The sequence below is a fragment of the Podarcis melisellensis genome, assembly GCF_964234715.1.
Source record: "Podarcis melisellensis genome assembly, chromosome: 10".
Classification (NCBI taxonomy): Eukaryota; Metazoa; Chordata; class Lepidosauria; order Squamata; family Lacertidae; genus Podarcis; species Podarcis melisellensis.
The window spans coordinates 68527071-68550942 of NC_138542.1; the positions used below are offsets into that span (position 1 = coordinate 68527071).

General features: G+C 46.6%; 1 protein-coding gene across 3 annotated transcripts in view; it reads right to left on the reverse strand.

The window, feature by feature from the left end:
- Positions 1–23872, reverse strand: part of PLXNA4 (plexin A4) — a 567107-nt gene that overhangs the window by 17454 nt on the left and 525781 nt on the right. For all 3 annotated transcript variants that reach the window (XM_081926700.1, XM_081926701.1, XM_081926702.1), the window contains 5 exons: positions 21707–21810; positions 17695–17794; positions 15190–15380; positions 10353–10522; positions 5778–5990 (listed from right to left, as the gene is read on the reverse strand). In XM_081926700.1, coding sequence (XP_081782826.1) covers positions 5778–5990; positions 10353–10522; positions 15190–15380; positions 17695–17794; positions 21707–21810 — 778 coding nt within the window. The remainder of the gene's footprint in view (positions 1–5777; positions 5991–10352; positions 10523–15189; positions 15381–17694; positions 17795–21706; positions 21811–23872) is intronic.

Sequence of the window (23872 nt, forward strand, 5' to 3'; positions counted from 1 at the left end):
TGCCTGAGGCAAAGGATCCGGTGCAGACTGAGACTCCTCTGGTTCCGAGTCTGAGTCCAAGTCCCAGGCCATCACACCCTGTTTGTCACAGGCCACCCTCCCCACTGGCCCCAATCCTTTCCTTCAAGTGCTTTGTCTGGTCAAAATGTATCCTTGAATTGTGGTAATGGCTCCACCCATCATTGGCATGGGTGTCCACCTCCAGAAGGTTGCCCATGGAGGGAATTATGCTGCAAAAAAGGTCCCATCCCTGTTTTAGTGCCTGTTCGCTCACTATTTCCAGAGGAGAAATCTCAAACCAGTAAGTCTTGGGCAACTGCATGCCACTCTCCCCACTGCGGGAAGAAAGCAAGGGGTGGGCGATACTCATCATCATCATCATCATCATCATCACCATCGACTTTTATTGCGCTAGCCATAGGCCATGGCATCATTCAGAAAAATAACAAAAGGAAGGGAGGAAGACCTTTAATTGCTTACAGCCACCCAATCTTAAAAAACTCCTCACCCACAATAATACAACAACCAGACTTAATATGGACACTGGTACCAGAAGCTGCAATAAATCTTGATGCCAACTTTGCTGCCACATGCACCCAGACAACACCATCACTGGCCCCAACAACATCAAACATACCATCTCAGGACTATTTAATTACTCATCTTCTAACAATGTGTATGCCATCAAATGCCAACAGTGCCCTTCAGCTCTCTATATTGGACAAAAAGGCCAAACCCTACGCCAAAGGATAAATGGACATAAATCTGATATCAGGAATCACAAGACAGAGAAACCAGTAGGAGAACACTTCAATCTCCCAGGACATTCTATACAAGATCTCAAAGTAGCTGTCTTATTACAAAAGAATTTCAGAAATAGACTGGAAAAAGAAGTTGCTGAATTGCAACTTATTACCAAACTTAAAACCATGGAGAAACCTGGTCTGAATAGAGACATTGGATTCTTATCTCATTATACATGATATAGCTATTTTTAGCCATCTCACCCCTTGCTGTTTCCTGTAAGACCAATTGCAGTCGTTAACAGTAGTCAACATGTTTACCACACCTATCAGCCAATCACCCATCTCCTACTACCCTTCTGAGTAATACCCCTCCCCACCCTCTCACTATATATAAGGGCCTGGTGACTTCTGTTTCAGTGTATCTGTGCATGCACATGAAAGCTCATACCAAGAACTAACTTAGTTGGTCTCTAAGGTGCTACTGGAAGGACTTTTTTATTTTGTTTCAACAAAAGGAAAAACAGCAATAACCATAAAAATCATCAACCACCACACATACAATATAAAGCAGTCACAACTACTAAGATTGTTTGTTGCATAAAATAGAATAGCAGAAGATTCTCTAGTGGGTGGGCCATACTGCACATGGTATCTCCTTGGGCCTCACCCTGCCCCAAAGAACAAGAGCTTTCAGTCACATATCCAGAGATGAAAGGTTGCAGCTAGTGCTAGTCCTTCTCAGGCTAGACCTATTGAAGTTGCAGGACATGACTAACTTTGGTACATCCAGAGTCTGCTCTGAGTAGAACCTGGTTGAATACAAACCAAAATATTCAAACCAGGAGGAGGAAGCTCAACCCCCAAGCTGCTATATCTAGCTCACAGGACTCTCTTCGTACTCCTCATTGAAGACCACATAACACCGATCTTGAAAGACCTACACTGGCTCCCAGTATGTTTCCGAGCACAATTCAAAGTGATGGTGCTGACCTTTAAAGCCCTAAACAGCCTCGGTCCAGTATACCTGAAGGAGCGTCTCCACCTCCATCGTTCTGCCCGGACATGGAGGTCCAGCGCTGAGGGTCTTCTGGCGGTTCCCTCACTGCGAGAAGCCAAGTTACAGGGAGAGGGCCTTCTTGGTAGTGGCACCCGCCCTGTGGAACGCCCTCCCACCAGATGTCAAAGAGAAAAATAACTTCATTGGATCCCTTCCCTGTTTATTTTGTCTGGATTGAGCCCTGAAAAATGCCTCTTGCTCATTTGGATGGAGCAGGCTGTGTGTGAATGTATGTAGAAACTGGCCAACTGCAGAGGCAAGTTTTGCATTAATTTCTCCACCCCCTTTGCCTCTGGCGTCACCTGCCACTGGTCTGCGGCTCAGAAGGTTGCCCAAATGGGAACACAGGGAACCTGAAAAAAGGTCCCCCATGTCTGATTTAAATAAGCACAGCAAAGCAACCATATGACCTACTTATGGCTTTCGTTGCCATGCTGAAAGGAATGTGCCTGAAGTTTTGCCCCAGAATATAGAACTAGAGAAATACTTAAGATGTGTTGCTGTTGCTGCTGCTGAGCATTCCTATCTCGTTAGAATGCACTTTACATTTCGCTGCAGTTTTTCAAAAGAAAAATGCAAGCCTATTAGGCTCCACCAGCCTCTTTTGTCCCTGATTTTGCTGGCACAACCACTGCCCAAGGGGGGAGGCCCTCGCAGGTTAAGTAGCAGGCGCTGCACTGCTACCTTTGTCCGTTACAATACAAATTCTCAATTTCTCTCCTGTGTGCAGAAAGTGCTGCCTGCTCCTTTCCTGGGCGCAGGCAAACTCATTTGCCGGTGGGAAGAGGCCCAAGGGCAGCTAAAGACTTCCATGTTGTAGTCAATATTAAAGGCAATTCTTCTCAGCCCAGCAGCCCCGCTGGGTTCCGATTTGACCAGATAATTATTTTTAGGAGCGGCCGGAGACCTCGGTTTCTGCAAAGGCAGTTTCTTAGCAACCAAGGGGCCTCTCTGGAGCTACCTTGCTTAATTATGGCCTAGTTTTCATACAGCACCCAAGTTTTTCTTCTTCTTCTTAAGTACGAGAGGGAAACAAGCATAAGGGAAAGAGGCAGAAGTGGTTCACAGCTGAGTTTGCAAACTCAGGCTACATTCACCTGAACAAAGGCAAACCACATTTGTTACTTCTGCAGGGGTTACCTAGAACCGAAAGTATGTCACAGATTTTTTGTCGTTTCACAAGAGCAAATAATTGTCCTTAACAAACCTATCTAAGATAGGGAGGGGGGGTTTTGGGTGGGAGGGGTCTATGTTTTGCTAGGGAAATCCTTGTCCTCCCCTCCCTTCGGAAACTTGAATTTGGATTTAATATCCCACTTTATCACTACCCGAAGGAGTCTCAAAGCAGCTAACATCCTCCTTTCCCTTCCTCCCCCACAACAAACACTCTGTGAGGTGAGTGGGGCTGAGAGACTTCAAAGAAGTGTGACTGGCCCAAGGTCACCCAGCAACTGCATGTGGAGTGGGGAAGCGAACCCGGTTCACCAGATTACGAGTCTATCACTCTTAACCACTACACCACACATACAAGAATTAACAAGCAGTTTATATTTTATAGTCTTGTGGATTCAGTCATCTGGTTGCAAGCAAAAATCGGCATCTCTCCACATTTAGAGTTAGCTACTCTAAACCCTCCCCCTTCCGTCTCCAGCAACATACTGGGTGCCAACAGGAAGTTCCGCCTCCTCTCTGCATTCTATGTTCTCTAATATGGACAGACCTCCTAGTTCTTGGGGAGGGAGGGTCCCCCACACTCTCTAATGGCATCTCTGCTGGCTGTTCCCTCCCTTCTGTTTCTCTTTCCATTACCTCATAACTAGGCAACTCCTGTCGAAGCTGCTCAGTGTCTGGGTCTCTCTCTACTCCTGAAACTGCTGGGAACGGGGGGGGGGATCTTCCCCCTCCTCTTCAAAGAGGAGCTGATCTGCCTAAGAATGCAACCCCCAATCCTCTGATTCAGACCTTTCCCTGACATAGCTTTTCCTCATCATGGAGTCGGTCCAGCCCCAGGATCACTTTGGTTGAGGAGACTAAGCTGGCCCTTGCCTCCTGTGCTGGGAGCCCTGGCAGGACAGGAGAAGGAGGGCCTGAGTGTCCCTTAGCCCCTTCCTTCCATTTCTGAAGCAAAGCTAGTGGCAGAAGTGAGGCGAAGCTGACAGATGCCCATTTCTCTTCCCTCTCCTTAAGCACAGGGCACCACACCATTGCATCTGCTAAGAGCGGGAGCTGTGAGCTAGGAAATCCTTCATTCAATTCCACCTAATCTCAGGCATGAACCCACTAGATGGACTTAAGTACCCTCTCAGGCTTAGCCCCTCCTCCACAGCATGGGGGATAATAAATGATACCGTCCGATGACATTTGGGGCTTTTGCAAGGATTACCAAGATAACTTATCTGGAGCACACCAAAGACTCAAAAGTATTATTACTGCGCAATGAAATCGTACAATGCTATTATAGCGTTTCGCTCTGCCCCGCAAATTTGCTGTGGGTAGGTGCCAGCTGATGTGTACATATGCTCTATCCACTACTTCTGATATGTAAGGGGAGGGCTTTGCTGAAAGGGGAGCGAGGCGAAACTCTCGGCTGACAGCAACAGATCACTTTCCCTTCCTGTGATTTCCTGGGACTGGGACTGTTGTACTCAATAGTCCTCTCCTCTATGAATTTGTCTAATCCTCTTTTAAAGCCATCTGGGTTGGTGGCTGTCACCGTTTCATACCTTCCAACATTTTCACCCCCCAAGATCAAAATGTCAGGAGGGGCATGTCGATGGCAGGGTCACACCAGAACTCTGGCGTGGCTCTGCTGACTCACTCCAGAGTGAGCATCTTTTGGTCTGGTCTTCTTGGTCTGGACCAAAAAGCGGGGCAGTCTGGGATCCAAACAGAAGCCAGAATTGGCTTCTGTGATCCAGGATGTCCCAGTTAAAATGGGACACCTGCAGGGTATGTAGCTTAACTATGTATGACATGAAGTAGACCCCGCAATTGTTGGCGATGTAAAGAAAAACCAGGTACCCAGTACCACATGTGGTGGCAGTGTAAGGAAATTGAGACATTCTGGGAGGAGATTCGCTCAGAGTTGGAAAAAATGTTAAAAGTTCTCTTAAAAAAACACCACCAGACGCCTTCCTTTTGGGAATTACATCTTGGATAGTCCCAAAAAGGCAAAAGGATATTTTTTTTATATGCCACTGTGGCTGTGAGAGGTCTTATAGCGGCAAATTGGAAGAGCGATAAAGTACCCTCAAGGAAAGGATGGACTTCAAAATTAGGGGAATATGCGGAAATAGATAGCCTGTCTGAAAGAATAAGGAACAAATCAAAACAAGCATTTATTTCAGAATGGGAAGCCTTTAAAATATACTTGAAAAATAATTATCCAAGTTTAAATTCTGTCGCAGCATTTGAGTAACTTTAATAGCAGTTCTAAGTTCACAGTGAGAGATAAGATAGTTTAATCGTAATTAAATTTTGATCAAATGTATTGTGTAATGCAGTAAACTAATGAAGATTATCTGAAGTAAGGAGTGGTCAGGAAGTCAAGTCTGTAGTAATAAGACCATTTTCAGTTTGTCATTTTGTGTTTAACATCGTGCTTAGGATTTTTTTTATTTTTGATGTGGATGTTGTTGTTGATGAAGTTGTTGTTGTTATTATTGTTATTGTCTGTAAATTTATAACATCACCATCAACTGGGGCAACCCAGTCAGGTGGGCAGGGTACAAACAAACAATTGTCATGTCCTTCAGAAACCATCTTAGCCAATGATCAACATCACATTTGACCTCACTGAATTCCAAAAATTAATTTATGCAGAAACATATATTCTTCTAACTGAACCTATTACTAACCCTTTACATAGCAGGGCGTTGGACTAGATGACCTTGGGGGGGGGGTCTCTTCCAGATCTACAATTCTATGACCGGACAGCGCTGAGTTCTAGTGTTGCAAGAAAGGGTGGGACATACCTTTCCACCCAGTTCTTGTAGCTGGGGATATCCTTGGCGTAGAGGAGCTTATTCGAGGGGGAATCCTTGCCCAAACGGTGCTCTGAGGTCGAACAGGAGTCCATGAAGGTTTGTGCTACCACCGAGAGGCAAGCGTCGGTGATGCTGTTCTTGTGGATGTCGAAGACAAACTGTGGGTTCTTGATCATGTTCACCCAAAACCTTAGCGGCAAGCTTCAGGAAAGAAAGAGGGAAGGAAGGAGGGAAGGAAGAGGAATTCGCTTACTTCCAGCTGTATAGGTTCACCTTGTAAAACACTTTTGAGTGTTAACAAAAAGTCTTCAGCCAACGGAATTGCAACCTTTTGCTTTAATTAGAAATGCAAACTTCTTGCAAACAACTGTTGCAGCTTAAACTGCTGGCATAAAATCTGAATTCCTTCAGAGGATAGAGGTATCTAGACTCTGATTATTCTCCTTATTCTCTGACTTGAAGCTTATCCACAGTTCCTCTTGCCCTGATGTTCCCCACTTGTTCCCAAGAGTTTTCCTTGGGGAAGGAGTGGGGCAAGGGGAAAACTGCTCAGATCCACGCCCAGAAAGCCCAGGTCAAGAGGAAAACCTCATGGACCCATGCTTTCTAGCACAGGAGAAGTGAAGGTGTAGACGAACCTTATGTTAATCTACCAGAACCACACTTGAAAGTCTCCTGATGATCTCATTCACTTGCATTGTGACCTCATTCACTTCACCAAGGTAAAGGGACCCCTGACCATTAGGTCCATTCGTGACCGACTCTGGGATTGCGGTGATCATCTCGCTTTACTGGCCAAGGGAGCCGGCGTACAGCTTCCGGGTGATGTGGCCAGCATGACTAAGCCGCTTCTGGCGAACCAGAGCAGCACACGGAAATGCTGTTTACCTTCCCGCCAGAGTGGTACCTATTTATCTACTTGCACTTTGACGTGCTTTCTAACTGCTAGGTTGGCAGGAGAAGGGACAGAGCAACGGGAGCCCACCCTGTCATGGGAATTTGAACTGCCAACCTTCTGATTGGCAAGTCCTAGGCTCTGTGGTTTAACCCACAGCGCCACCCGCATCCCATTGGCACCAACCTGATGGATATTAATGGTGGGCTGTTAAGCAAAGTCTCCTTGGCTGGTCTGAAAGATGCTCCTTCACAAGCCATTCAAGGCTTTGAAGATGATCAACACCAGCATTTTTAGTTAGCCCAGAAATGGACTGTCAGCTAGTGAAATTCTTTAAGAGGTATTATGCCCAGATTTCACCATTCTGGTATTCTCCAAATGCTCTGGACCACAATTCCCAATAGTTCCAGTCAGCCTCACCTGGTCCAAGGTGCTCTGTGGCATGGAAGCCACTTGTGCACGACTGGCAGAGTGCACCAGTGAGCTGACATGGGGAATACTGCATGAGTAAATTGAAAATTGCAATACAACATCAACCCTGCTATGTGGGAATCCTTGCAAATGACCACAGTGTCTGGAGACAGGCAGTCAGGTCATGCATCCATAGCAGTGATCAGAGAACATATGACCTCTGGACGGAGCACAGAAAGAAGAACTGGGCACTTTCTGGGGCACTCATCTGCCCCAGCTGCAAGAAAACATGTTTCTCCTGTAGGGATCTCTGCAGTCATAGCAAACGCTCTAACTCTAATGCCTTGACTTTGCCCTCCAATGGTGCACACTTCCAACAGATGCCAGCTAGGACACTTTTTGGATGAACAGTTGCCTGCCAGACTTCACACCTACAGAACATTTTGTTGCAAGTTCTTAGCTCAGCAGCAAGCAAGCAAGTATAAAAATGCATTGAAAGCCCATATTTTGAGGAAGCACGTTTAGAAATGTGCATTTAGATGCGCATTCAAATGCTAAAACAGCTCGTTGTCTGGCTGTAATGGGATAATCCCCATGTATGCAGCCCTGAGCTGCCATGAAACGAGATGCTGATGATAATTATATCAGAGTAATATTGAATTACATAACAAGAACAATGGCGCTGCTCCTTTGCCAGCCTTGTAGTCAATGCACCCCATTTGAAGCTAAACAGGGGTGATGACTGCTTCAAAATTTCTTCCTGTTCCAAACCTGTCCAGCTACCTTCAAAGGACCCACGTCCTCCATATGTAAGATCCGTGTTTGATACATGATCCATGAACTGCCAGATAACACGATTCTTTCCCTAACAAAATCCTGGCTATTTCTGTCGATTGCACATGAATCCCGACTTATTACCGAATCTTCCTTGAGTCGAGGGACTTTTCCCAGCATCTGGTAGCAGTAGATATGTAGAGTAGTGGCTTGGAATAATGAAGCCAAGGGAAGCCAACTTGGAGTCATTTGAATCTGACTGAGAAGAGATCATTTTCCCCCTCGTTTCTCAAGCCCCCCCTTCTACCCACCTTCTTCTCTCCCCCCCCCGCCCCCCTTAAATAAACCTCCTGCTCATTTAGTCTGAGTGGCTTCAATCAGACTTAGATTAGTGCCACAGATGATGTTAATAATATGCTAATGTTTCATTAGCTGAAAGCTTCTTTGGTTGCCTGGAGTTTCTCTGTTTATTTATTTATTTGTGTGTGTGCAATGCCGACAGCCTGCCAGTCAGCATGGAGGAGATGCTTCAGAGCACCTCTGGCTCACTCGCCTGCATCTCAAGACGTGCCAGTGTCTTTCGGATTCTTGCAGAGAAAGTTGCGACACTTCCTAGCAGACTGGCACAGTGAGAAAGGGAGCCTCCCTCTCCGCTCATCTTTGCGTGTGGCTCCTATTCCATGGAAAGCCACTTCTGCCCTACAGAGGAGGTGGGGTTGCGGGCTTCAAGGCCCCCATGCAATTGGGGGGATTCCTGGCCGTGTCACACCCTGGCCAGCCAATCGGCTGGCTCTAGGGGCATGGCCTGCCCTATTTAAGGCAGGACGCGGCTGGGGATCTCTCTCTTTGCTGCCTGCCAGCTGTTCTGGTTTTTCCTACCCTCCTGCCCTATAAGGTTTCCGTTCCTTGAGCTTGCTATGGACCTTGGTTGGTCGCCGTTGAGGGGCCTGGTAGGAGTTTATCCACTTGGCAAATTGGCACCAGCCACTTTGTTTTCGCCTACCTCATAGCAAATCATCACAACTTTCTTGGCATTGGTGGCTAGACATTGGGATTGTTCTCTAGATGGAAGAGGGGAGGTAGCGCCATCGCCTGCCCCGCATATTGAAGGGTAGTGCGATAAAGGATTCCAGGGGGCATGGCCCTGTCCAAAGCCTGGGGAGCTGAGGGCCTAAGGCATGCCCCCAATCGGTGACTCTGGGGGAGTTCCTCGTTGATGTGCATCAGCAGGACTCCCCCTACTGGTGGTTAACCCTTCCTGGACTTCAAGTAGATGGGCTGAAGTTGGATATAGTTGGTTAGGACCAATGCCTAAGCCAATACCGCTCATCACCTGTAACCAGTAAAGTTGTGGCCTTTAACCTTAAAGCCCATTAACCTTAATAATTGTGTCATTATTTCCACTGGGGGGGGGCTCACCACGCAATATAGCAGCAGCCTAGAGCTGGGGTCCCCAAAGAGGCAACTGTGGGCTCCATCAGACACCCTTCATGGTGCTAACCAAGTCCCTTTGCATATCACATTTAAAAAACAACAACTGAGGGGGTTTCTTGGGTGGCATTCAACCAACTTGTTCTTTAGGGAGGGAGTGGGGCATGTATATGGAGTGGTGGGGAAGTCTTGTGTCCAGATCAAGGGAAGTGATAGTACCATTCTATTCTGCCTTGGTCAGACCCCACCTGTTATGTACTGAGTTGAATAGAATCCAAAAGGCAGCAGTCTGATTGGTCCTAGAACAATAGGGTCCAGAATGCAGCAGTCTGATTGGTCCACAGGAGCCACCCAATCCAGCTCCAGGTGGAAGTGAATCTGCAACCTGATTGGCCTACAGGTGAACACCGGAATTAGCCAATCACGTGGGGCCCATTGTGTAAATAATGTATATAAAGCAGACATTCTGGGGGAACTTCCATTCCTCCTCACCACTATGAGCTGAATAAAGAGCATGAAATCCACTCTCAACTCTGAGTATATTTCACCACCTGAAAAGACTGTGTTCAGTACTGGGTGGCACAATTTAAGAAGGATATTGACAAGCTGGAAGGTGTGCAGAGGAGGGCAACCAAGATGAGCAAGGGTCTGGAAACCAAGGCTGATGAGGAACGGTTGAAGGAGTTGGGGATGTTTAGCCTGGAGAAAAGGAGACTGAGAGGAGACAAGAGTAGCCATCTTCAGATATCTCAAGGGCTGTCACATGGAAGAGGGAACAAGCTTGTTTTCTCCTGCTCTGGAGGGTAGGACCTGAACCAGTGGATTTAAGTTACAGGGAAGAAGATTCTGACTAAAGATTAGGAAGAGCTTTTTGATGATAAGAACTGTTCAACAGTGGAATAGATGGTTCTCCTTCATTTGAGGCTTTGGAGCAGAGGTTGGATGGCCCAGCTGTTAGAGTTTAGCTCTGACCCCTGCATTGCAAGGGGTTGGAATAGATGACCATTGGGGTCCATTCCCACCCTATGGTTCTATGATGATGTTGCACTCACCAGTTGCTTTTCCAAGTGTGCCGCACGTGAGGATCATGGATGTTGTGCTTGTCTGCTTGCTCGTCCAAGAAGTCGAACATGTATTTGATGGCCAGGGGCAGGGCACTCCCACGATGCGCTGTGCTGAAGATGGTCTCAAAGAGGTCATCCACAAACTTCTGTAAAGTGCCCTGGTAGGAGGAGAGCAAAAGGAGGAAGAAGAAGAGTAGAAGAAGAGTTTGGATTTGATATCCCACTTTATCACTCCCCTTAAGGAGTCTCAAAGCGGCTAACATTCTCCTTTCCCTTCCTCCCCCGCAACAAACACTCTGTGAGGTGAGTGGGGCTGAGAGACTTCAGAGAAGTGTGACTGGCCCAAGGTCACCCAGCAGCTGCATGTGGAGGAGCAGGGAAGCGAACCTGGTTCCCCGGATTACGAGTCCGCCGCTCTTAACCACTACACCACACTGGCTCTCAGTGTGGTGTTACGGGTGGTAAGCAGGTCCATCACTGGAGGACAAAAGGCTTCTAAACCAATGTGTGATTAGGCTAGGTCTATGACATCACTTCTACTGTCACAAAGTGTTTTCACTCCAGAATGCACAACTGCCAAAGTTGTCAGATTCCCCGTTGAGCAGCATTCCAGCCTGTGGAACTGATTCTTGCTACACATCTCCCAAACCGCTGAAATGATCTAGGAAGATTAGAGTTGTAGAGTTGGAAGGGACCACGACGATCATCTAGTCCAACCCTTGCAATGCAGGAATCTGCAGGTGTCCCTTACAGGGATCAAACTTTCAACCTTGACATTATCAGCACTACACACTAACCAGCTGAGCTAGACAATTGGGTGAGTAGTACACACTGTAGGCTGTTTGTTTGTGTTTGTGTTTGTGTGTGTGTTTTTCAAAACTGGGTCCCTTTCTTGTCCATGAAGGTTTATTAAAGTCTTTGCCCCGTATGTGGCTAAATCATTATTATTAATATAATAAATATAATATAATATAATATAATATAATATAATATATATAATATAATATAATATTATTAATAATAATAAGCCAGAACAAAGCCTTTAAAGAGTTGACAATTCTAGCCACATATGATGCTTTTGAATTCTGGTGCTGGAGGAGACTCTTGAGAGTCCCATGGACTGCAAGAAGATCAAACATCTCCATTCTGAAGGAAATCAGCCCTGAGTGCTCACTGGAAGGACAGATCCTGAAGCTGAGGCTCCAAAACTTTGGCCACCTCATGAGAAGACTCCCTGGAAAAGACCCTGATGATGGGAAAGATTGAGGGCACAAGGAGAAGGGGACGGCAGAGGACGAGATGGTTGGACAGTGTTCTCGAAGCTACCAACATGAGTCTGACCAAACTGCGGGAGGCAGTGGAAGACAGAAGTGCCTGGCGTGCTCTGGTCCATGGGGTCACGAAGAGTCGGACACGACTAAACAACTAAACAACAACAACATTATTATTATTATTATTATTATTATTATTATTATTATTATTTCCATCTGACTGGGTTGCCCCAGCCACTCTGGGTGGCTTCCATCATAGATAAAAACATAATAAAACATTACACATTTTTTTTAAAAAAAAACCTCCCTATAGGGGGCTGCCTTCAGATATCTTCTAAACGTTGTAGGGTTACTTATCTCCTTGACATATGACGGGAGGGAATTCCACCATTCACCATTCACTTTTTGCTGTAGTAAGTTTACATAAATTTGCATGTTGTCCAGATAACAAGGGTCTCATTTTGAGAGTCAAATTAGAGGTGATGGGGACAGCAAGATCCATTTATTACCCGTTTGCCCCGTTTGCTTATGAGGTAAGGGAATAATAATAATAGTAGTAGTAATTTTTTATTTATACCCCGCCCTTCCCAATTCAGAAAACCGGGCTCAGGGTGGCTAACAACAAATTTAAAACACTTAGTTGATGCAACAAAGAACAGCATAAACTATTTAAAATGTGAATAACAATAAATCAGAATTCAAAAATCAATTTAGGGTGGAAATCCATCCAATAAACATTAGATGATCACCAGGGCTAGCTGGCTAAATTAGTCCTCTTTGGGCCAGCGAGGAGACCAGGGGAGAATTAGCTGTGGGATCCCAGAGTGGGTAATCTTCATAAAAAGGGGAGGGGAAGGGAAGGAAGGGGAATAAAAGATCAGGCTAAGTTCAAACTGAAAGCCAGGCTCTGATTTACAAGCCCTGCAGAAGGAAGTTTAATCCTGCAGGGCCCTGGTCTCATGGGACAGAGCATCCCACCAGGTTGGAGCCATCACTGAGAAGGCCCTGGCCCTGGTGGAGGATAATCTGACTTCCTTAGGAATGGGAGGGTTAAGCAAATTCAATGGCTACTAGCCAGAATGGTTATGTTTAACTATGCATGAGAAGAACTAATTTATTTGGTGTGTCCTGGGATGTCTGCAAGTAGGCTGAGTTCATCTTCCTTCACCCGCCTGCTCCTCTTGATGCAAAATTTAGACCCTACCACCCCCTAACCTCCACCCCTAAGCTTGCCTCACGACGATCCGTTTTCCTTTCCTAACGCAGCACTGCTGGGGAGCCCCTTCTGCCAGCCCTGCTTCCGCGCAGCGCTGCGAAGTTGTCGGCAAAACCAATTCTGTGTAAATAACAAAGTGCCGGCGCTGAGCGACAAGGAGGTGTTGCCACACGGAAGGCATCAAGTGTTAAAGCACCGTCCGTGGCATTCTCGGGCTGAAAGTCAACTGCAGAGAGTTATAGAGCTGTCAGGCAAATCATCTCCCATGAAACGCTGAGCGCGGTGACAGATTGAGTGCTCACCGCCGGCTCGTTCGCCTGCCTGCACCTTCGTACAGGCCAGCACCTCGGCAGAGAGGCTGTTTCCCCTGTCAACCAGTCCGCTGGAGAACTCTCTCCATCTCTCTCCTCCTCCGCTAAATGCTCCTCCTGATCACCCCCCCAAAAACATTAGAGGAGGGAGAGAATGGTTATTGCGCTCCAGACAACAGGATGCATTTTGAGGGTGTTCCTCAGGCAGATTTCAGCTTGTTCAGGGTCACAGAGACTCCTGGAAGAAGGGAAGTCTGTGCAGCACACAGTGAAATGACTCAGGGGGTTAATAATATAAACACTAAAAAAAACCTATATTAGTAACTTGTAAGATATGGATTCGTTGGGGTTTTTTTTAGTTGTTGTTGCTTTTTTAGTTTTTCGAATGTTGGTTTTTGTGTATTGTTGTTTCTCGGTATTTTTCGTCTTGTTGCTGTTGTGTGGAAAATACTAATAAAATTATATATATATATATATATATATATATATATATATATATATATATATAGAAAGAAAGAAAAAGAAATGACTCGGGGAGCTTTCCAGAACCGGAGTACATTTGCCCGACGCCGTTGACATATCCATTCTTTGCCTGGATTTTAGCTCTTTCTTTCTTTATATAAATCTTTATTGTTTTAAAATACAATCACACAACGGAGGTAAGTATAACAGAATTAAGTACAAAAACAGGGGGGGGGAAGATTCATCACAACAAAAAAGGCAAGAAAAGATTTAAGAAGACAAATTTTAAAAAAGGAAAAGAGAAATGATAAAGAAAGACCAAATGTTTATACATCATGATGTCTTATCCAACAAAGTTTTCTGTATGAAACTTCCAATTGTTCTCATTATACTTTTTCTCTTGTCATGATTTTATCACACAGTTTAATTTTATATCTTTTTTCATATGTTCTGCTAGGATGTTTATTTCATTCATTAATTGTACACAAGTATCATTCCAGTTCTGCTAGGATGGTATCATTTTTACAGTATAATCTTATATATTCCTTAAATATTTTCCATTCTCCATATACTTTCTGATTTAAGGCTCCCCAGACTTTTCCCGTCAGCTTTGCTAGTTGGAGATACTCTATCATAAGTACTTGCCAATCTGTTATTTTTGGTGTTGTTTCACATTTCCAACTTCTTGCTACAAGTATTCTTGCTAAAATCGCAGGATTTTAGCACTTTCACTAAAACATTTAAATACATGCCCTGAAACACCTCTCCAATGAAAAAAGGGACATCCTAAGGAAAAGTAGGACATTCAAAAACAGAAACCGGGACAGCTTCTCTAAATCAGGGACGTCCCGAGAAAATAGGGACAGTTGGAGGGTCTGTAAATATGCTATTTTTTTAAAAAATAGTAGACATATTTAAATAAGTCTCCCTGGTTGCTAAGACTCTTCTCAAAAGCCATGTTGACGCTTTCCTTTCAGAAGGCCCAAATGATTTGTGACTGACATTCACCTTGCCCTATAAGCAACGCCAGAACTCTGGAATCCCCACCCTTCTGGAGGTGTGGCAGGCTAGATTGCTTTACATTTTTCCAGCGACATCTACACTAGCTTGGTGATGTCCACAGAATGGACGAGGGCAGGATCCCCAAGGATGTGGTCTAGAGGGACCTGTCTTCTGGCACCAGGCCCAACTCTGCATTATGAAAATGTCTGCAAATGGAATATGAAGACTGGCAACCATAGGTACTAGAATATATGCATAGACTTTAGATATATTTGCAGTGCTTGTGAATATTAACTGTTGCATTTAAAGGGGTGAAGTCTGGGTACCTTCTGAACAGCAGGAAACACTTCAGATGAAGAGGTAAACCCAGCTACAAAATCATCCTCTCATCTCTTACCTGCCAAGACAAGGGTTCGAGCCCTACGTTGGACAAAATATTCCTGCATTGCAGGGGGCTGGACTTCCAGATTCTATGATTCTAAGATCCCAAGAGTACTGGTACCTTCTGTCCTCCAAAGCCTTCTCCACCAAATTATTCCCCAATCCCCACAACCCTTCCATACCTTGGTGGCTAGCAGCCTGGTCAGGTAGATCTCTGACACCATCTTGCTCCCTCGGTCGCCCTCCTTCTGATCTCCATGCTCGTGGTTCTTGACCAGATGCCACATCTTGACTCCACTCTCCAGGTCGGGTGTGATCATGGGCGTCCGGGAGCGCAAGCTGTCTGGGCTGCCTGTGTAGCGGATCATGTTTTCTGAAAGGGCGAAATCCCATAGCTTCAGGATGTTTTCTTCAAGGACAAGCTGGGCAACTAGTTCTCCTGTGAGATCGCCTTACCCCATATATGCCAAATCAACTGATTAGATCGGCGGAACTGGCATCGCTACAGGGCCAGATAATATGTGTTCCGCATTTGTAAGGAACTGGCCATTTAGTATGGCAGCGTGTATACTTCGGAACTCCCTGCCTATTGACCCGAGACTGGTGCCTTCGCTGTATTCTTTTTGGCGCCTGTTAAAAACATTTTTGTTTAGAGCTGTGTCTCTCAAACTTGGATCTCCAGTTGTTTTTGGACTACAATTCCCATCCTCCATGGCCATTGGTCCTTCTAGCTAGGGATGATGGGAGCTGGAGACCAAAGTTTGGGAAATTCTGGTTTAGACAAACATACATGTTTAGAAAGCTGGCTGGGAACTGTGGTCCAAAACATGTGGAATGCGCCAGGTTGGGGGAAAACTGATACATAGTATGCAAGACTGTCTTTCTCTTCTACCATATCAGGTTCCGCCCCCACTCCCCTGAAGCTCTTTAGCTAGAGTTGGCTATGTATCTGTTCACGTGAACACAGACAATAATCTCTTAACCACGCTGGGTTTTTGAGCCTACTATTCTGGCTTGGTGCCATAGCTGTCAACTTACAGATTTGAAAATAAGGGACTAGCAGCCTCGAAAATAAGGGATCAGCAGCCAAAATAAGGGATTTTCCCAGCACAGGTATGTTCAACTTCTGAGCCTCTCCAAGCCAAAGGTAGAAAGCCCAGCCAGCAGCCAAATGAAGCCTCAAGCGGTGGTTCCCACAGCGCAGCAACCCGGCAAAGGGGATGCCACAAGGGAAACCACCATCACCTCTCCGCTGGGAAGCACCGAGCAAAGGTGAGTCCCCAGGCAACGCAGCCAATTTGATCGGCCCAAGGCATGCAAGCTCCACCCCCCAGTCGTTCTTAGACTCCTTATTGGGTGAGCAACACAGCCAAGCAACACAGTTGGAGCCTCCCTCCTCCCTGGCTGGCAGGGAGGGATGGAGAGGAGCTGCTTCCTTTGAAACCCGGGAAATTTAAGGGACATCATCATTAAGGGACAGCAGCAAGACATGGCACTGGGATAAGGGACTTTCCCGCCAAATAAGGGACGGTTGACAGCTATGCTTGGTGCTCAAATTCCCCGAGTGTGATTTTGACTGCTGCTCTTGTAGATTTTATAAGGATATGCAAATCATGATGCTGAATGGGGAACACCACACTTTATAAGGTTAATGCAAAAAGTGGGACCAAATTGTCATCTGCCATGAGCTAAGATCAGAGGTCACCATGGAGGGCAAGATCTATCTTGGAAAATGCACTAATGAGTTGCAAGCTGTATTAATTACTGCCAGGAGCATCCTGGAGCATCGTGGACAGAGCTTAAGTTATTGGTCTTCATCTGCTGGGTCATGACCTGACCTAAGGTGGGTTGTATGAGAAGGTGGTGCTGCCATTTCCTTTCCTTTCTTTTTAGGCCTTCCACCCCCATCAGGGAAGAGTCAGGAGTGCAAAACAGATACTTGGGTAAAGCATGCACGGTAAAGGGGTGTGAAATCTTCTTTTTTCTTTCCACAAATATCTCCCCCTCTCTAAATAATGGCATGAAAAACCCAGTGCAACCCAGAGGTGAATCCAACTGACTTCAGCGAGATTAAGTGCAGGACTTTACCGGGCAATTCCAGACTGCCACTGTTTTTGGGCGAAATTCAACCACACGATGGCAATTTGAGGTTGCACAGTGATAGTTGTTTTGGAGCTTTGGGGCATATCAAGAGGAATAGGTAAAAGGTAAAGGTAAAGGACAATGTCTCCTGGACAGTTAGGTCCAGTCAAAGGTGACTATGGGGGTGTGGTGCTCATCTCGCTTTCAGGCCGAGGGAGCCAGTGTTTGTCCGCAGACAGCTTTCTGGGTCATGTGGCCAACATGACTAAACCTCTTCTGGCACAATGGGACACCATGACAGAAACCAGAGTGCACGGAAACCCCATTTACCTTCCTGCCACAGCAGTACCTATTTATCTACTTGCACTAGTGTGCTTTCGAACTGCTGGGTTGGCAGGAACTGGGACAGAGTAACGGGAACTCACTCCATCGCGGGGATTCGAACCACCAACCTTCCGATCGGTAAGCCCAAGAGGCTCAGTGGTTTAGACCACAGCGCCACCCGCATCCCTATCATGAGGAATACCAGGATGTGAGCCTTACACCCTGGCCTAGACTCCCTTCCCTCTCCACCCCCATTGTCCTCAGGGTGCAAAGGCTCTTACCATACTTGCTAGCAGAGGTCCTGGAGACGGTGGAATTGTTGACAGCGTTGTAGGCTGTCACCTGCTTGGACACCAGAGCCACTACGGATCCATCAGGCACCTAAAGAGGGAAAGAGCCATAGTTTCAGGGACTGGACTGAAGAGGAATGGTGGAGACCAGCCCCCACTCCTCCTGAACCTTCCCAAGAGGAGGGGGACAGGACAGATTTACAACTGGTTTGCAGAAGGTCATGGCTCTGAGACAGAAGAAGGACAAAGCTGGGAGATAATAGAAGAAGAGGAGGGGGAATGTTAGGATCGTCCTACACTCATGTAGGACCCTGGTAGAGACACATGCCCGACTGGCATGTTCTCTCCTTCCTGGTTGGTCGTTCGGGAGCTTCTAAAGCTTTCTCCAGTTCTGGGAAAGATCCCAATCCAAAACCCTGGAGAGTCACTGCCAGTCAGTGTAGACAGTACTGAGCTAGATGGACGAATAGTCTACCTCTGTATAAGGCTATGTTCCTAGGGAAGTTCCCTATCTCGGCCACAGGCTACACAACACATATAGCCAGCTTTTATCGGGAGAGAGAAGGGGAAATGGCAGTGAAGTCAGCATGGTGCAAACACACCAGCAGAGCCAATTTGGTGCTCTTGCCAGCATTTTTGCACCACGTCAACCTCCTGGTATGCAGCAGTGACTCAGCCAGCAGGAGGTCAGAGGTAAGCATGGTGAAGAACGAAGTCTTGAACAGGCCCTGGAGGTACTTTGCACTTTTGAGGAAGGATTTACGGCTGGAGGTCTCTGGGACTGTGGGTCACAAGAGGCCACCTGAAGCCCAGAAGAGCAGAAAGCTCTCCAAAAGATGGGAAGCCTTCCAGCTCCTGATTGATGCCCTCTCAGAGCCTCTCTTCAAAAAGCAGGCGGAACAATACAGAATATTGAGATGCGCAGGGAACATCTTTGAAGAATGCGTAATTCCGAGAAGAAAGAGAGAGGGGGAGGACCTGGGGAAGAGCCGCCAGCTTTTCTACCAGCAATAACAATAATTAGCACTTAACACAGAGTGCCTTCATCTTCAAAGCATCTCTGAGATGCTAATTAGCCAGCTCTTCATGGAGCCCAGAAAGGTGGCTTTTAACACCTGCAAGCTAGTCTTCTCATCCTCGCATGAAGGGAGAAGGGTCAACAGTGTCCCACTGAAACATTGGTGGCTATCCAATTGGTGGTATAAGATCTGCACACTAATAGTCTTTTGCTAAAAAGCCTCTTGTGGCTTTCAGGCTTGCCTGCCTTCTGCGATTCAATCCCTTCAAGTTCTCAGTTGTAATGTTGGAAGGCTGGGACTGAGTAGATCTAACAGATCTTCCACTCCAGCCTCCTGATCAAACCAAGGAAATGTTTCTGGAAGAATCCTGTGTGCTCCTGAGGCAGCTCTAGACACAGACGTTTGTCCACACTACTTGTTACAAGAAGTGTGTGTTGTTGTTATTATTTATTATTTCGGTCACAGACCAGTTCCAGCCCACATACAATGTCAAGGAAGTCATAAAACACGATAGGGATACATTTGAATTTGCAATTAGGTATAACAGGGGCAATACAGATACAGCAGCAGTTTAAAATATATAAATTAAAACTTAGTCACTAAAATATAACCTAAAATTAATGTGTTGTTGTTTGAAAAGTGTGATTAAAATAGCCATTTGAAGGTGGGGGAAGCAGGCAGGGATGTGTTTCTGATCTGGATGAAACCCCTCTCCAGCAGCCTTTGCAAACAGCACCATGCATCATGAAGTTTAGGTATCTACTGGAAGCATTTTTGTTTAAGAAGGCTTTTCCTGAGGTATGAGCCAGTCATTCCAGAAATATCAGAACCACAGGACTGTAAGGTTGAAAAGGACCCCAAGGGTGATTGAGTCCAACTACATCCAATGCAGGAATCACAGCTAACTAATCCCTGACGTATGGCCATTCGACCTCTGTTTTAAAATCTCTGCCTGCCACCTCTGTTCCACTGCTGAACACTTCTTACCACAGCCAATGGTTGAGGATGCTGGGTTCTGTAAGGCAGTGTTTCCCAACCTTGTGCCTCCAGATGTTTTTGGCCTACAACTCCCATCATCCCTAGCTAGCAAGACCAGTGGTCAGGGATGATGGGAATTGTAGTTCAAAAACAGCTGGAGGCACAAGGTTGGGAAACACTGCTGTAAGGCAACAACATTTGGTGGGTAGCATGCTATCCAGCCCTGCCTGGCTGCAGCACAGCTTGCTTTCAAGCCCACTATCATGGAAAACTGCCAGAGAAACGTTAGAGAACCTTTCCATGCTGGGACAAGAAGAAATGGACCTCCATCTCCACCCTTGGGCCTCCTCTTCCACCCATAGATCTCCCTCTCAGCTTCTGTAGAGGGGGCTTCTTGTTGTTTAGTTGTTTAGACGCGTCCGACTCTTCATGACCCCATGGACCAGAGCACGCCAGGCTCTCCTGTCTTCCACTGCCTCCCGCAGTTTGGTCAAACTCATGCTAGTAGCTTCGAGAACACTGTCCCACCATCTCGTCCTCTGTCGTCCCCTCCTTCTTGTGCCCTCCATCTTTCCCAACATCAGGGTCTTTTCCAGGGAGTCTTCTCTTCTCATGAAGTGGCCAAAGTATTAGAGCCTCAGCTTTAGGATCTGTCCTTCCAGTGAGCACTCAGGGTTGATTTCCTTCAGAATGGAGAGGTTTGATCTTCTTGCAGTCCATGGGACTCTCAAGAGTATCCACCAGCACCATAATTCAAAAGCATCCATTCTTCGGCAAATAAGCAGCTTGCCTCCATCTGCCATTGTTGGGAACGAAGGCACAGTATCCTGCGAACCTAGCCCCCCCCCCCCCGCCCTGTTAGTTAGCATGCAGGGTCCTCTGGGGAATTGTGGCATTTCCCTTCAGGACCGAAAGCATCAATCTCCTTCCCCTGCCTGAATGGAATTAACTGCTGTCCTCCTCATTATCTCATCTCCGCTTCCAATCTGTTTCTAATCTGTGGCCTGACATTTCATCCGATGCCATCACAGGGGGAGTGAAGGCGATGCGGGGCGCGCGTGCTGGAATAAAGAAAGGAGTTGGGGGAACGGTTTTCTCTCCTAAGCTGGATATTTCTGATTGAATGTCACCAGGTGACGGAGACGGCTGTCAAGGAAGACAGGGAGAGGCACCCACTTGATGGCTGAGAATGGAATGACTTGTCATTCCTCTGACCCAGCTCTTTCGTAAAGTTTGAAGAATAAACTCCCTCCCTACTCTGCTGGGCCCAGGGGTTAACATGGGCAACGTGGTGCAGGTCCGGTCCCAAATCCAAGAGTTCCACAAGGAGTCAGTCCGACAGTGCATGAGGCAGGCAACCAGGCTAGGTCAGGCAAAGGGTCTCAGGCAGGTTCTAGCAACAGCTATGTTGCTCCCGCAACCTGGGGCAGGGTCCGACAGCCTTTTATCTTTATTGGGGTAACAGCCGGTCCTGGTCCCCCGGTGACTCACCTCCCTGTCTCGCCTGAAGGTGAGCACTCCTCCTGCGAGTACTCAGGTCTCTCCTTCTCTCAGACCTGAGTCTCTGCAGCTTGGGGGACATCGGTGGGTTACTAGACCCAGGGGCCGCCTCAGCCTCCCCTGACCCAACTTGTAGTGGAGCAGCTGTAAGTGATGGCCCAGCTGAAGGCAATGAGGTAATCCCCGCATCTGGAGCCAGGGCAGGCTCAGGCCCCTGACTCGGCCCAGCTGGTGTTTGCTGCAGGGGAACCTGTGCAGACTGGGACTCTTCAGGATCAGGCCCCAGACTAGGTTCAGATGCTGCCTGAGGCAAAGGATCCGGTGCGGACTGAGACTCCTCTGGTTCCGAGTCTGAGCCCGAGTCCCAGGCCATCACACCTACATCTGGTAAACTAGTAAAAATCAGGGAGACGGCTAATAATGCATTTGCTTTAATTGTTTTTGTGATGAAGCCAACCTGGTCCCTGGAATTCAAGGGGGTAAGAACAGCAAAGATTCCAGATTACCTGATAGTGAGCGAGGGTATTGAGCCGTTTCCAGTCATTCTCAATCTTCGTTGTGAGGTCCTCGTCTTGAAGGATCATCCTGGCTCCGCTCGCTTGCCTCCACTCTGTGGAGAGAGAGAATTACAGGTGACCTTCCCCACCAGGAAACATGGGGAACCATGAGAGAGAAGGAAGGAGGGTGACTGTGGTCAGACTTGTTGGCTCTCAGTCTGCAAATGTGAGTCTGCCCAAGGCTTCTTCTGATCCATGGCTTGTGTTGCATGAAAAAAATTAATATAGAGTGCCTCTGAGCTGGATTGGGGAACCTCAGGCCTAGGGGGTGAATGTGGCCCTCCAGAGCTTTCTATCTGGCCCTCAGGACTCTCCCCAAGCTATACTCCTGTTGGCCCTCCTTTCCACCCTCCTGCCTTGTGTTTTTGCCTGCCTGCATGGAGGATAGAGGGGTTGTGTATGAGTGCATGTTGAAACTAGCCTATTACACAAAGGCAAAATTTATCTTAATTGCTCCTCCCACGTTTTCTTCTGACCCCGCCCACCAGTGGCGTGAAGAGCATGAACTGGACATTGGGCTGAAAGTGGCTTCCCACCCCAGCTCTAAGCATGTGCAAAATGCTTCTTCCCTCTCTGAGCGACCACAACAAAATTCAACACATATCTGGGTTCAGGAGGCATTGCGCTCGGAAAGCTCCAACGCCCAACTTCACAATTTTTAAGAGGAGCGTGGGGACACCCGCCACAGACTCCATTTATGCTTCTCATACAGAAATGAGAAAACCGCTGCCAATTTGATTTGACCCTAGCAACTCCCTTACTGCATAATTAAAATGCATTTGCAAAACCAACACTTGGCTTTTGCTGTCTATTTTGCAACCCGCTGCAGAAGTTCAACTGCAAAAAGTGTCCATGCTGAACGAAAGTAAAGAGGGAAGTCAGACAACTTTGTCTGGAAGGACATGGGGCAGTTTCAAGTCTCTCAGCTTCTAAGTTCCGCAATCTTCAATTCAGTTTCCTACATTTCTGCAGCAATCTATGATTTGTGTGTCTGTATATACACAAAATTCACCAGCATTTTAGTGTGAATTCCTTCAATCTTACAAGCAGCTTTGGCTTATATACACATTTTTACAGAGCTGTTTCCCCAGTATAATGCTATTTTCATTGATATATGCATTTTTTACATGCTTTATTGCACTGTATGACTTTATTCTATGTGATACCTGGCCGGAGAATTGGATCACAAAATTTGGGAAAGTATGAATTTTGTAGGATGGCTGTCTTTCAGTCCACATATTGTTTTGGAAAGGGCGGGTTTGGCAGGTTCCCCTTTGTATGCAAACTGAATTGAGTTCCTTCACCATTCCTAGTCCTAGGTGGGAAAAGTCTAAATGCTTTTAATCAATCTAGTTCTTTTGGTGCGGAAGCCCACAGACATTTGACTAACAGAACCATCAAAGGCTGGAGAGAACTATTGAGGTTGTCCTTCAACACCTTTTCTGGGGGCTGCTAAAGACCAGCATGCCCTGAGGGAAGCCAGAAGTGAAGGAGCCCAGCCCTTTGAACTCAGCTCCCAGTTGGCATGACAGGACTCTGTCCATCTTCATTTAATCCAATGTATTTGTTTTAGTGTTTAAACTGTGAACCACCTTGGGTACCTTGGCAGGAAGGCAGTATCTATATACTTCAAACCAATCAATTAATCAATATTTAGTATTATTGTTCATCACATTTATACCCCACATTTCCCAGAAGCACCTCAAGGAAGCATACACAGTTCTCCTCGTCCTCCTTTAATTCCCACAACAACCTTGTGAGGTAGGCTAGGCTGAGAGTGAGTGAGTGACTGGCCGAAGGGTCACCAAGTGAGCTTCATGTGGGGATTTGAACCCTGGTCTCCATGCTTCTGGTCTGACACTCGAACCACCACACCACACTGACACATAGAATCATAGAATCATAGAGTTGGAAGAGACCACAAGGGCCATCGAGTCCAACCCCCTGCCAAGCAGGAAACACCATCAGAGCACTCCTGATATATGGTTGTCAAGCCTCTGCTTGAAGACCTCCAAAGAAGGAGACTCCACCACACTCCTTGGCAGCAAATTCCACTGTCGAACAGCTCTTACTGTCAGGAAGTTCTTCCTAATGTTTAGGTGGAATCTTCTTTCT